The 15,793-nt window shown below is 35.5% G+C and overlaps 1 protein-coding gene across 2 annotated transcripts in view; it reads right to left on the bottom strand.

The window, feature by feature from the left end:
* LOC129227405 (uncharacterized) overlaps positions 1-15,793 on the bottom strand; it is a 143,265-nt gene that overhangs the window by 43,822 nt on the left and 83,650 nt on the right. The window contains exons 4-5 of one of the 2 annotated variants that reach the window (XM_054861957.1): positions 12,763-12,933; positions 7,576-8,942 (exon numbers count right to left, since the gene is read on the bottom strand). The exons of the other annotated variant lie outside the window; for it this stretch is intronic. Coding sequence (XP_054717932.1) covers positions 8,756-8,942; positions 12,763-12,933 — 358 coding nt within the window. The 3' untranslated portion in view covers positions 7,576-8,755. Of the gene's footprint in view, positions 1-7,575; positions 8,943-12,762; positions 12,934-15,793 lie in introns of those variants that run through there. 2 annotated transcript variants of the gene reach the window in all.

The raw sequence follows: 15,793 nt of genomic DNA, 5'->3' as shown, positions 1-15,793 counted from the left end.
AGCCAAACGAACCTTTTAGTAATTTCCTTTACAGTGCTTCGAATTCCAGGGAGCGTTAAGCCATGAATTATGTTGAAAATTTTTATCCGGAAGATTTTAGGTATGAATGGTCTGATATCAGATGTAGAAGTATCGCAATACAAAAACTTCCCTGATGGCAATTGATGTTGTTTAAAATGCAGTGATTTAGAGTTTAACTTCAAATGTTGCAGTTCTTCATCATTGATTTGGGCATCTGCTATTTGGTCGAAATCAAGTACAGTGGAATCGATCCTCTCAATTCTAGATAGCCTGTCTGCTACCACGTTGTCTTGACTATGTATATGTTGTATATCTGTAGAGAATTGTGAGATGTACTGCAAGTGTCTTAGTTGTCTGGGAGAGGCTTTGTTATTGCTTTGTTTGAAAGCAAATGTTAAAGGCTTGTGATCCGTATATATCGTAAACACTCTACCTTCTAACATGTATTTAAATTGCTTGATAGAAAGGTATACGCTTAAGAGTTCCCTATCATAGGTACTGTAAACTTTTTGCGCTTCGTTTAATTTTTTGGAGTAAAAGGCTATTGGTTTCCAATTTCCGTCTACGTACTGCTGCAAAACAGACCCAACTGCAAAATCAGAGGCATCTGCATGTACAGCTAATGGTAGATCGGGATTGGGATAGGATAGTAAGGCAGCATTGGCTAAATCTTGCTTACATTTTTCAAAAGACTTCTTTGCTTCCTTTGTCCATTCAATTTTCATTCGATCCTTCTTCGTAGAGCCTTTCAAATATTCATTTAATGGAACTTGAGTTTTAGCTGCATCTTTTAAATATCTTCTATAGAAGTTAATCATTCCCAAAAATTGACGAAGTTCGTGAATAGTTTCAGGAAGTTTATAATTTGTGATGACTTGCACTTTTTCCGGAAGAGGTTTTGAACCACTTGGTGTTATCAAGTATCCCAAAAATTCGCGTTTGTCGACTCCCATAACCGATTTGGATAGATTTATGCGTAAACCATATTCTTGAAGTCTCTTAAATACTTCCATAAGATGTTTCTTATGCTGCTCTTCAGACTCAGACGCTATCAGTATGTCATCCAAATATGGAAAAGTAAAATTTAGTCCAAAGAAAACTTCATTAATAAATCTTTGAAAGGTGGAAGGATAATTGCGCAAACCGAAACTCATAACGTTAAATTCAAAAAGTCCAAATGGTGTTATTATTGCTGTTTTTTGTTTATCTTCTTCTGCAATTGGAATTTGGTAATAGGCCTTAAGTAAATCAAGTTTTGAAAATATCTTTTAACCTCAACTTATGTTTAAAAAATTAGTAGCTCATCAAATATCTCGCACATCTATTTCAATTCCCCCCCCCCCCCCAAAGCTAGAATAATCACTTGAGATATTCAGTAAATTACCGAAATCACTCTAGATATGTTGGTCTGGAAAAAAGAAAAAGTTGAATTCTGTGTAGATTTGGCACAAACTGGGCACACATTGAAATCTTAAAACAGTTCCATGTTATGATAATTTGGAAATATACTTGCCCACGTTGTGATAATTTGCTCGATGAAAAGTTTTCAAAATTGGAATAAAAAGAGGACAAAATCGAATTAAAAAAAAATCACCCCCTTGCTGTAAATTAATTCTGTGCCAAATTTCATGAAATTCGGCCGAACGGTTAGGCGCTATGCGCGTCACAGAGAGACATCCGGACAGATATATCGACAGAGAGAGATCCGGATAGGAATCCAGACAGAGAGACTTTCAGCTTTATTATTAGTAAAAGATAAAGATAATTGCATGCTTGTGTGACTTAAAAATACTTTTTCTTAACAAAGATCTGAGAGAAAAATTTTGAAAGATTAAAGCTACCAGTTGCTAGAATAACTGCTAGTTTATTAGTTACTAAAGAAGTGCTGTTAGGCTGAAAAACATTGGGAATAACTTAAATATTAAAATTGATCTCCCTCCACACTGCTGGAGGAGGACCGAAAGTGATGGTACTAATTATGTTCGCTAGAAAACAATTCTTTCCCCATCGCCGTTACAAAAATCTCTCACTGTCAATTAATATCTGGTTTCAATTTTCTGGGCCAGTCTTTTTGTTGCGCCATCTATTGGGAGAAGGTATCACTATTAAGTAGCAGTTTTGTAAAAAAGTTGTTTTGTGCTTAGAGACCATTCATTAATTATGAGAGAATGATTTTGGTAACTTTTGACCCCTGAATCCTCCTTGTAAGGGAACGTAAGATATTGTTTTAACCCTTCCCTGATTCTTTCGCGAGGTTTCATTACGTATTTAAAAATAATAAAATAACGAATCTTACATCACACTGGAATCATTTTCATATTTTGGCGATCAATCCTTTTCTTTTATTGAAAAGGATTTAAATTAAAATATCTTATCTGTCAGGAAAAAGTCGTTTGCTTTTATTTACTTAGTCTTGATGGAATTATGTTCAGTAATTTATTAAAATATTGCTGTGACAACGTTCGTTCTATTGTGTTTAATTTTTGAAAAAAGTCTTATTTTGCGTTTTAAGCAAATAAGGGAAAATTCCTTTATCTTTTAAAATACTTCTAAGGTTTTCGCTGGTTTCTATTAAGCTACATGCTAAGTTTTCAAATCTACTAAAATATGAAGACATCTTTTACAAAAAAATACTTAGCGCATAGATGGCTTTAAACTGTAAATATACAGGCGAATCAAATGAGCTTTACACATATTATACTAGGGGCGAAGCTGTGTGGGTACCGCTAGTTAAAAATAATGTTTGAGTTCTGCACATGAATCGATGTCTTTAGTACTACTTTCAAGCAGGGTCGTAGGGAAAATGAGCGACTCCGACTCCTGGATTTTGAAACCCCCGACTCTAGCCTCTTTTTTTAGCAATCACGGAAAGCGAAACTTTAATACAATGAAAGCACCAAGAAGTATAAAATACGGTAATACTCGGAAATAATATGCAGAATCAGGAGTAGATTAGAGTGAATTGTAAACAATAAAAGCAGAAGAGGTACTGAGAAGTGATGCTTGAAAATGTCAATGCACAAAACATAAATTTGGGCACTAATTAGAGCTAAGCATAACCTTTTACTAACTTATTTTGCAAAATAAATAAATAAGTACATACATAAAGAAGGGGAAAAAATGTTTTCGTTACTTGTTATGCGTTTTTGAGCAACTGAAAACAAAAAATGTTATCCAAAATTTATTTTAATTTACTATTGTTTTCTCATTATTATAACAATAATTATTAATTTTTAATTATTGTGATTATTTTTATAATAATTATATTATAATTGTTATTATTTTTATAATAATTATTTAATTATTGTTATTATTTTTATAATAATTGTTTAATTATTGTTATTATTTTTATAATAATTGTTTAATTATTGTTATTATTTTTAAACTAACAATAGTTTAATATTTTTTTAATTATTGTTGTTATTTTTAAACTATTACTGACTACAAGGAGTTCGCTACGGAAAAAAGGTTGGGAACAGCTGCATTGAACTATTTTATTATTTTGTTGTTAACTTAGCTTATTTCAATAAAAAACTGTTCATGTATTATTCAGTTTTTAGATTAGCGTAATCAGGTAGGTAAGGTAAAGAACAATTTTCAACATAATCTAATAGTCTGTTTTCTGAATATTATTATGTTAGAATCGCGGACGATATCCGTTTAATCGGGGCCGACTATTTTTTCTTGCTTGCAATAAATAGCATTAAATATTCTTTTTAAGAGTTATAATGCGGACACTTAGTATTAAATTTTAGTTTTATTTCCTCCTTTTGTTTTTTACTCTTAAGGCGCATTGTGTTGAAAAAATTAAAAAATATATTTTTGGAATTTGGCTCCAGATTTCTTTTAAACTTTGCGTTAATTTTGCAAAATTCAATCTTGCCAAAACTGGCGATAAAGAGCTAAATACTTGAGCAAGTATCCTCGCGTTTTGTGATTTGTTATGAAGTACGGAATGCCTGTCTCTTTTTTGCTTTTAACATACAGCAAAAGTGATCTGAATATGTAAATTTCGGTACACCTGCCACTGCCATCTGTCGATGGTCGAAGGTACTGGAAATTCATAGCGGAAAACACAATTGGTTAACTTCTAAATTTATATTTTGATATCAACCCATTAACAACTTGATTTCAATTGTTTGGATCCATCGTTATAGCAACGCCAATCTTGTACTGATGCCAGGAAAAATTAAAAGGTGTACCAGCGGAAGATCACTTTTTGAGGCAAATGTAATAGGCATTTGGAGAATAAAACTTTAGTGAACACACGGAGGAAGGTTGTTTCCGGGTTTACTTACAGAAGGCAAAAATTCCGAAAAATCACATGTCTTTTTTAGGTCAATCAGTGTCCATCATCTGAATGCAATGCTAAAACGAGCTCCTAGCTAAATTTTTTCCACCAGTATGTTACATCTACGAAGTAACTTCGTCCCTGACTACACCAGAATCTCCTACAGTAAACATGAACTTTGTACTTGGCTATTTATTAGCTCTTTCAACAACTCACGCCAGCGTATGCAGCAATCTCAGTATGTTCAAATTCTTTGCCCTTTTTTTTTTCGTAGCGTCAATTTGCTGTAGAATTCGATATTGTGCTCATTTTAATAGGTATTTCAGTAATTTTGTCCTGTGATGAAGAAGAAAGAAGAAAATGACATTTTTGAACTTTAAGAGCCTATAATGGATACGATAACTTTATTACAACATCAGAACGGATAGGAATTATGTTTTCCCTCGTTCTTTCTCGCAAAATGCAATTTTACAATGAAAGAAATATTTAAAGAATTTCTGCATTTTAGATAGTTCTAATTTTTTGCATAGAAAGGATTCTAATAACTCAATTTCCTATGTAATAATATTATATTGTAGAAATAACAGAATGATAATTAATTACACAGATGAACAGTCGTTTTGGTGCCCGCGTATTTGGAAGTGATTTCGTATGCAAATTAGGTTCCCTGAGTTCAAATATGACATTAGTTTTTGCAAAGGAGCCCAGATTTCTAAGATATAACGTTGAAGTATACGTGACATGAGTTTGTTACATCCAGAGATCAAATGAGAAACGAAACATGGAAATTTTATTCCTATTGTATTATACAAATAACACTCATAAAAAAAAAAGTTGCGGTGAATACCTTGGTATCCAACATTTTTTAAAGACGATTGAGACATGCTGATTAAAATTGTGCAAACCGTTTGTCTCTATCACCCACAGTTTTTGAAATATCTGACAGTGCCCATTTATTTATGGTTAACATTGTATCAAGGCAAACAACTCGCGCACAAGTTACTGTAGAACACATAATGCTGAATAGCGTACTAATTAACATAATCATATAACATTATCTAGTTTAAGGTATAACAGACATGTAACATACATAGTTATGACGTAAAGTTCCTAATTTAAAGTTAGTTGGCTTTGAATTTCTTGGCTGAAGACTTTCGTTTGTGCTGAGCTTTTGGCATGTTGCGCTGAAGCATCCAACTGTAGTCAGACAACATTGCTGAACTCCATCGACCCTGATAGCGGGACTCCATTTTTATGTCCTGATGAAAACGTTCGCCATGTTCATCACTAACAGTTCTCGGGAAAGACGTCGAGTAGTGAGTCGAGGAGATGAATCTTGAGGGTCATGTTGTCACCCATCAAGCTGTACCAGGGGCGGATTTACAGTCTATTGAAGGTGGTGGCGGTTGAAAACCGTAAAAGCCTCCCCCCAGACCCGTCATGTGGGGGCACAAGGTGTGAATTGCCACCCCTCCGTTATCCAGAGTTTAAGTATTAATCGCCCCCTATCGTCCTTCACGAATTTACCCCCCCCCCCCCCTTTGAAGTGCCTAATTGCCTCTTTCCAGGGTTGCAAACCAATCTTCTAAATCATAGCAGTGTAGTGTAGTCCTGGAAGAAAAAGGTTGAAAGACACAGATAGAAATATAAGAATCATTAAAGTACAAAAAAGGCAGGAGGAGCGAGCTTATGTTCAAATTCAAAAGTGGGGTGAGGATGTCCATCCACGACTACACTAATTGTCTAAAATTAATTTAAAGCAAATTTGTGGAATGTACCTGATTAAAATTAGTAGCGTTTGCTACGGCCCCCACCGCTCCCCTAGTAAATCAGCCACTGAGCTGTACGCACTAATGCACTTCTGCACAATATTGACATATTCAGGATATTTATTATTTCCAAGGAAATTGACTATAACTGACTTTAGTGCCAACCATGCATCTTTTTCAGTGCAGCTGAGTAAGTCTTCGATATTCCAGGTCAAAAAATCGTTTGCACGACTTATATTTTGCGTTGAATGTTTCAAAATAGGGTAACGGTAACAGACATGCTTAAGACATTATTTTTTTTCTCATGCAACTACATCTCAGCTAACGTTTGGTTGCTTGTGGATCCTCTGAATTAGTTAATTCTAATTTTATTTGCTGAATTTCGAAAAAAAGGTCCGCCCCCAGTAAGACACACCGTCAATTCTAATGATACCCAGAAAGTTCTTTATTTGTAGATCTAAAGCCTTATTAAATTCAAATGAACATGAAACACCGGCAGACCTCGTGGTGACTGTTTATTACCTTCCATCACTGCTTTGTAATTACCATCTGGGTAACAAAACTCACTCTGATAACACTAGATGGCTGAACAGTATTCATGTGTCGCAGCAACATCAGTTTTACACGCCTAAAATTCTTATTATTTAAATCCAAACTTACGGCTGTCTGGACCCTTATCTGTTAGTGGTGACGTTACCCTACGTATCGTTTTGCTTCAAAAATGTTAGTCAATTAGTTACCTTGTGGAATTGTCCATATGGCCTATGTAGCAGTTTATTGATACCCATCAGCTAATGTTTTTACAAAAAAAAAAAGTGAGGGGGGGGGGAGAAAAAATAAAACTGTCGGTTTCGCGAAATCTATTCACAAGCTCTCACCAGTCCGTGGGCCAAAAGTGATTGAGTAGAGAAGACAGCTGAGAGAACACAAAAATGAATACTTTATTTCTAATCTCTAAAGTTACAAAACAAAATAATATTTTCAAAACACAAAATTCATGTATTTCACTCAACAAAAATTTACAAACCAGAATAGAAAGTATACAATTGAGAAAAATGACACGTACATGATATAATGTTCTCAACATTAAACTTAATTCATACCCTGTGCTAACTTTCTTATCACAGTAACACTGGACATTAGTGACCAGAAATTTGTAGCAAAGTGGACCGGAAGACATCTAAGGGAGCATCACAACCCCTTGTGGAATGTGACTGGGTACTGTCTGCCCACATTAGGCGAGGAAATTGGCAAGCTGCCAAGTAAAGATGATTCTATCGTAATGAATCTCTTAGGAGAGAATAGAAAATAGAGATGGGATTTTTGTGCACGCGTTTTATCATGTCACTAGGACTTATTTATTTACTGTCTTCATTGAGTTGAAAATGAGTAAAAATAGAAAGTTTCTATGGAAACAGCAAAAAGGGAAAAGAAGTAGTTTACTTCACTCAGAGTTGCAAACAGAAATGTCTAAGCTGCCCTCTCTGCAAAATAACATGCTTCCATTTCCGCCTAAATCCGAACATTTACCTTTCCACTTCATTGGTGGTCACACAGTAGAGTCAAAACTGCAACTTTTTCTACTATTCTTATCATAACTCTTCTAAGCCAAGTTAATCTCCCGTCTTGTAGCTCGTGAAGGTTTCCTTTCCGCCATACTATGATCGGTAGTATAACCTAACATTGTGTTTGGAAGAGAGTAAAGGGGTTATTACCCCCCTCCCCTGCGGGTTGGGACAATGGAGCAGCCGGTTTAAAATTTAATTATTATTGTTATCAATAATTTAATTTTTGCACACAGCATTTGGACAAATCCAGCTTGTAGTCGTTGAAGGCAAGTTTTAATAAGGTGCATCTATATACCACCAATTGAGAACCACTTACAAGGAATAGTCCTTTGAAACTCGACGAACCATTTAGGAAAAGCCTGTATACAGGTGGTTCTAAAAAAAATGACCAAACTTTAAGAACTAATTGAAAACACCTAGAGGATACGGAATAAGAAGCATTGTGGGGTCAAAAATTCATTCTTCATTCGATAGCTTTCTGTGGAAAATCGAAAACAGAAAAGTTTTCTTTTTGCATAGGACATGCAATGAATAAGTGATTTTTACAAAATTACCATGATTGAAGCAAAAATAGAAAATCCATTCAAGTACATGTTTTGAGGTTACAAGAAACTCATTTTTCAACACAGATCAAGTCTTGAGCATGCGATGCGAAATAAGCCATCAAAAATGCCAGTGTGTTTTAATTCCATGGAAAAGATTTGCTTCTTAACGTTTGAAATGTTTAACGAACAGACTATGAATGCATCAAAGCAAGCTGATTTCATGCATTCCGCACCAAAAGAGAAAACGGTTCTTCTCCGGAAAGGTACGTCACTCGGAGCATATTTTTTTCGGTCATTTTAATTCATTGATCGCTAATGCAAAAATCATTGCCAGAAATTAATCCACTTTAGCCCTGTCGAAAAAGCATGCTTATAACGCAGCAGCAACATTTGTCACACATTGTTTGGTCTGTAGCTTCTAATTCAGGTAGCTGTCACATTTGGCAATATCCTTGGCTTCTTCCTTGGAGCAGGTTTCTTCCTCGCAAACATATTCCTAACGCTTGGCGCCAGGAACGAAACATCTCGACACGGCTTGCCTTTCCGGTCCAAACTCGAGGGTCATCGTTTCTGTCCATTCCGCGTCACGTGACACACGCAACAGGATGGTACGAAGAAATTCTCTGCGGACGTCCCCTGACCGTCAGCATCGAGGGCAAGTAGCTTCTTTTTGATGAATTTCTGCTTGCAGCGACTCACGAAACCAAAAGGGAGGGAGATTTCACGTGTGCATGGAGCCCCTGGAGACCTGGCAGAAAAACAAAAAGGAGTCAAAAAAGCAAAAATACGGGGATTGGATCTTTAAACATGGTCACTGTAAGCATTAGAACTCCATTTTTCCGAATCAATTGAAAACGGAAAGTAATTATAGGTGGCGCTGAAAAATAGGAAAGAAAAGGAAACAAACTTGATTGCTATTATCTTCTGCTATGTTATTAAGCTACATGAAAACATTACTTTTCTAATTCTTTTTAGTGATATTCTTGCTTTTTTTTATATTTTATACATTCTTTATTTGGATTTGGTTACTCTTAATGCATTAAGAAATCAAAAACTGTAGATTTATCGATTTTCTGTTGACTAGTGAGCGTTTCCTTCTACTGGTATGTGCATACACATTCATTATTTTGCTCAAGTCGGAAAATATATTCGTTCCCACATTGCCGCACTTAAATGAACAGTGATCGTGAATAGGTTGTGTGAGAAGACAAGTTTTTTTTTGGATGCCTTTTTCACATTTATCTGGAAGATAAACTCTGGAACAATGGTTTCTGCAAATACAGCAGCTTGAGAAATTTTTATTTTCAGTCAATAAGCTTATATAAACACATAAGATTTTCTTCCTTTATTGCTTAAAACGTTAACGCGTCGAGCAATGGGCAATCGCCATCTTATCCGATTTAGACTACCTCGTTAGATGGCGTGTTCGTTACTTTCAATTCCCAATTCGAATCAAAGCCTTTTCGGATAATCGAAAGTTCAGATAGATGGACTTTCTCGAAGAAAGGGTCAATTTTGTTTATTTGTTGTATTCATACGTTTTAAATAGGAGAGAAAAAAGTTTTAAGAAAAAAAAAATGATTAATTAAATGAAATGCAATGTATTTACACGTTAAGCCTACTTACACACGCTACGGAAACCAATAAGAACTGCTCTAATAGACGGTGACACATGATCCCGATAATGTACTCAACGCGCCTAAGCTAACTTCGTGGATGGAAGGACAATATTACGCTGAATGTTAAAATCTAAATTTTGGCTTAGATTGGTTAAAATTGTGTATGAAGCATGGCCATATTAAAGAGGTGGGTTTTAAGGGTTCAAACCCCGTTTCGAAATTTCTGATAGTATTCCACAATATATTTTAAAATATTTTTCTGCTTTTGCTTTTAAACTTACTATTACAACATACCAGACAGCACGGTCATCGCATCCTGAGACTGCAGTTCAATTTCTTTTTTTTAATGAACTTATTACTTTTGGCGAATTGTACCAAATCAATGTTTTGTCTGTAGCTTTAATTTTTGTTGTATTTATTGTGAACATCATTTGTTACAAAAGAATGTAGCGTTACTTTCAGATTTTAAATGCTGGCGCTAATGAAAACATCGCAATTCTTTAAATATTTGAAGAGCCAAATTCGATATTTACTATATTTTTATCAATGTTCAAAAAATAGGAATAAAGAAGTATTACTTCGAAAAAGCGTACAGAAGTATACGCATCTATTTTTTGAATTATTAAAAATACATCAAATATTTAACAGGGAGTGAAGTTATGCAATGTATGAATCTTTTTTTTTCTTCATTCAACAGATATGTCATCTTTTACATTTGAGCATGTTAATACAGTTACCAGTTCCGTGCAGCTTCAAACTTTTTTTTAAATGACGACACAGTTCTTTAGAAAATACAGGAGATTTATTTACAACTATGTACAAGAAATATCGTTAACAACTGCTAAATTAACCATAGGAATTATGCAAATATCGATCGACACCATATACTCAACGGTCAACCACGTATTTACATCAAAATACGCAAAAATACAGCTCAAGGCTAAAACGCACTTTCCAAAGCAAGAACTAAAACGAGACTAACTCATCCAGCCGTCGGCTGTGGCTGTTTATAAATCCCAGAGAAGTTTCACTAAATTTGAAAATTTTCTCGATGTTTTTTTTAAATTCCATTCGCAAATCATAGCGTGCAGAAATGGAGGGACCGTATGCTTCATTCGAATGTAAGGGGGTTGTATATTCATTACAAGAAACTATTTACAGGTTACGATACTAAGATAATTTTAGATGAAAGATAATAGAATAAACGCCAAATTTAGCTAGATTACAACAAGTTAATCACAAAAATAATTACTATTTACAGAATTTGTAACAATAGCTTTAAAGTAGCATCCTCTCATTTCTCTGTAACGTATTGAAAAAAAACCCAATAAAATATATAAATGAAATCGAATATCATGGATCATGTAGATTTCACGAGAAAAGCTTTTGTAAAACCCTCCCCAAAACAAAAGTCTGGTTTCGGCACTGGTTCGAAAATACGGTAAGACCTCGTTTATCTGGTCCCTCGGTTATCCGGTTCTTATTTGTAGAGGTAATATAATTATATTTACTGTAGTAATGATTTTAAATCATGAGAGCAAGTATAAAACTAGAAATTCGACAAGTATTCGCTTTTTGTTAAATTAAGCATACAACTCTAGCAAAAATCGTACAATAAATTGTAGTAATCTAGCAAACATCATGGCGTATGTAGAGTATCAGTCCGACAACACCGCAGGTGAATCACTATAACATTGGGGGGGGGGGGGGGGGGGGGGGGACAACGAAACTTTTTGTTTTTATTTTTTTGTGACGTTTCTAGATTGCACAGGTTTTTATCCTCTTCTTGAGAAAATCAAGTATATTTGTCAAATAGTTTCCTGCATCGCGACAAATTGCACGATTGCAGACTTCTGACTGGTGTGAAAAGTATTTTCAACTACCAGTATAAAGTATAAATAAATGTACAGTCTTCAGCTTGGATACGGCTCTTCCAGATTGACTGAGATTCCGACGAAAGCGAATAAGTCTCTGGATTCCATTGCTTTGATAGAAATGCAAGCGAGCTAGGTTCTTGATACTTGTTTGCAATTCTGTCTTAGGTTTGGTCATGGGGCCGTGGTAGCCCGATCGGTAGATTGTCCTATTCGGGGCCGGAGGGTCCTGGGTTCGAACCTCGATTTTCGAAGACCCACCGTCGTCATTAAAGGGGACTGGGCGACGTTAAATATGCTCGTGGTCTCAATGTCCTCCAAGTGAAACGATACCTCTGTGGGTGCTAGTACTAGGTAGCTATTAGCTCCTGGACTAGTTCTAGATTCTCATTAACTGTTCGATCCGGTGGTGGTGCTGCCGTCTATCGGTATATAAAATAATGGAGGCAAGGCACTTAGTATGCAGTCCTCGACATAAATACAGTTGCAGTCAGTTGTGACTCTGAATAGGAATAGGAATAGGTTTGGTCATAATCGGAATTATGCTTTTGGAGATTTCTCGTTAAATAAGGAAAAAGTCAGGTTCTCAAATTAAACCTACCTAAAGATTCTCTGAAGGTTCTCCAGACACGAGTGGCTTTAACCGGGGAGATATCTAAACTCTTCAGAAAAAGTTCAAAATAATTTCAGGAAGGTTACTGGATTTTCGTTAAAAACGTAACTGCTTGCAGAAACTGGGCACATTAGCCACCCATTATTTTCCAGGAACGTTTCTAAACTATTTTTAGAGTGCAACGTGACGAGAAAACGACTCAACATATTACAAACAACAAGATATGTTACTTGCAGAACTTGGGCACATTAGCTGATGCCCATCATTTTCCAGGAACGTTTCTAAACTATTTTGACAGTGTAAAGTGACGAGAAACTACTCAACATTAACTCGGAGATTCAGGGATGAGTAAAGTGGACATATAGGACGAAATTTGATTGATAACCTTTTGACGAACACATTACTTCCAGTACTTCCTATTCGTACAAGTAATAAATAAGCGACGAGGCAACTGATACTTACTCGCACACGTCGACACGTATGATCTGCTTGAAGCGTGTGTCCCTGTTCTGCACGTTCACGATGTACTTCCACTCTGAGTTGTCGTTCAGGGCTGCTTGCGGAGGGACGAATCGGGTGCGAACGGGGCAGGCTGGAACTTCTTCATTGTCGCGCTGCCGTCGGGCAATGGGTCTGAAATAACAGTATATGGATACATCGGTTATATCTTTTTATAGGGTGTTTGAAAAATGGCTGATACATTTGAAAAATCAATAAAAACTAAACGGGCAGCGATAGAAATATACCGTTTGTTGCATTACGCTTGAAGCAACAGTAAATTTTCAGAGAGACATACTTTAAAAAATTGTTACAATGTTCCTCAACAGATGGCGCTGCAGGTAGTTAGAGAAAACTGCAGGTGTGTCGGTCTAAAAGTTTATTGTTTTTCAAGCATATTGCAAATAAACAGCGTAAATTTTTCTCTGCCGTTTAGTTTTAATTGCTTTTTCAAATATACCGGTCATTTCGGCGATCTTACACACTGCGTCATCTTTTATATCTGCAGCGACATCTGTTGGGGAACATTGTACTAATTTTTAAAATTTGTCTGTCTGAAAATTTGCTGTTGTTCCAATCATAATGCAACCAACGGTATATCTTTTCTCTGCCCGTTTAGTTTTTATTGATTTTGCAAATGTATCAGTCATTTTTGGAACACCCTGTATATAAGCACATACGCTACAGTGCAGAGCACAAACGTAGCAGCTTTCTTCTTCTCAGCCTCCTCATCCGCTTCACAGCCACAAAATAAGCAGTGTTTTTAAAAACAAAAGCTGGATTCAAATTCACTTAACCGCGCTACTGTACGAGGAGGACTTACTTTTGAAGTACTGGCCTGTTCATCCTCACGTTGCTGCAGAGATTGAACTGTTCTAGGTGTATGATTTTCTGCAAGCCACGCGAATTGTAACGGACTTTTGACTTCTTAAATAATAAGCATTCTTATAACTTCTCCCGACACTTCCATCGATTAGTTGGAATTCCACGACTGCCCAGCATAACAGTTTCACCTTCAGTCAAAAGTTTATTGCAAATAAAGCAAAATTGTGACATTTTTCTTAAATATTGATCAGCACAAACAACAGTAGACGCTAGTAATAAATACAGTTGGCTCTCTGTTTAACGACTTTCAAGGGACCACAAAAGATCGTCCTTAAGTAGAAAACGTCCTTAAATAGAATGCTTTTAACACTACAGTGGACCATCTGGGACCGTGAAGTAGAGAACGTCGTTAAATAGAGCGTCGTTAAACAGAGATCCAACTGTATGTTTATTCACTCGAACTGCACGTTTAACTCTAAAAGAAGCAGGTACGTTAGAGGTGCCTACCTAGGAGAGGTTATGAATCAGACTGCGCTATCGAAATTTTTAGGGGGATCATTTTGAGGGGTATTTTTTATTTGGTTGGGGGTGGCTTGCTTTTGGGGGGATCTCCGCGATAATGAGGGGGTGCGCCTTTGCCCTTAGTGGGTTGGGCACCCCTGGGTATGTGAACGACGCCACACGGACTAGAATAACCACATGTTATTCAAGGCCATGCAAGTAGAGTGGATTCTGTAAATGATTGGCTGTCTTTTGAGAGTACGCAATATCTGGGAAATGGTTTGATCTTGAAGAAAAAAATCATAAGGACCATTTTTATAGTGAATTTTGAGCTTTACAACTTTGGTCTGAGGTACTTTTCGATGAAACTTACAGTTTTTGAGAAAAATCAAAAAGCCTAAAATTTTGACCTTTGACCCCAAATAACTTTTTAGCTCACATGGGATCGACGGGGACTTTTGGCACTTTATTTGTAATGCTAAACCCAAGGTCTCAAAATTTAGTTTTCCCGGAGCTTTTGCTATTTTCATTGTATAAATTGATCAGACTACAACTCGAGAGTCACGCGGATCAACTTTGCAGGCTGGATGTGCCCCGTGGGACGTAGGATGGGCACAGCTGTTGCAGATTATAGCATCAAAATGCAAAAAATCGGGAAAAATTGCATCATTAGCCCAGTGGTTGAGGAGTTGAATACGGAAGTAATTGGTGGAAAGCTGGAAATTGCTTTAAAATCAATACCGTATGGGTTTGGAATGACAATACTGAGTTTTCCCTCTTCTTTTAAGTGAGCTTTAGCCGTGGCGTCCAAATTAGTGACAATAGAACAACTTTTTTTTATTAATATAACAATATCTCAAAAATAACGCTTCCAATGGCCATATATATATATATATATATATATATATATATATATATATATATATATATATATATATATATATATATATATATTATATATATATATATATATATATAGGCAGAAAACGGGTAGAGATTAAAATTCTGAACAAAATGAGTTCCTACAACATATATCTTTGTTAAATACCAAGCGCGCAACTTAATTTCAAAGTTTGGCTAAAATCACTAATCAAGCGCTTCAAGCCAGAACAGAATTACGCACTGATGAAATGCAAAAATTGAGCATTCATGGAAATAGGTGTGAATTTTTATTTATCGTCTATCGTTCGTTAAAAAGATGAATATCTTTTAATGAATTGCTGCTGATCTAGCAAAAAATATCTTAAATAAGAATCGAATGTATTTTCACAACACATCTTCGAAACGAGTTTTGCATTTCTGAACCATTTTTTATAGTAATTTTTGCAAATTCTTTAGTTTATGGTTTATGTGTCTGAATTTTTAATGCTTTCAGCTACGTTTCGAAAACTACTTAAAGTTGCTGCGTTTGTTGTAATAATAAATTTTTTTTTTCAAATACTAATCTATTGTTTTTAATGCGCCTTTCGTTAAAACTTTGAATTTGTAATATTTTATGTTGATTTCTTAAACCGCATCTCATATAATACCACGTCTCACAGCAAAACAATTTTTATTATAGATGAAATATTTAAATTGTGTAAATTGAAAAATTGATTTACTTCAAGAAAAAAGAACTGGAAAACTTTTTTACCTTTAACATAATAGTGATTTTCAATTTCTAATTATG

Source organism: Uloborus diversus, chromosome 8 (genome assembly GCF_026930045.1).
Source record: "Uloborus diversus isolate 005 chromosome 8, Udiv.v.3.1, whole genome shotgun sequence".
NCBI lineage: Eukaryota > Metazoa > Arthropoda > Arachnida > Araneae > Uloboridae > Uloborus > Uloborus diversus.
The sequence above is the reverse complement of the archived record's forward strand: the minus strand, read 5'-3'. Positions and strand labels throughout refer to the sequence as shown.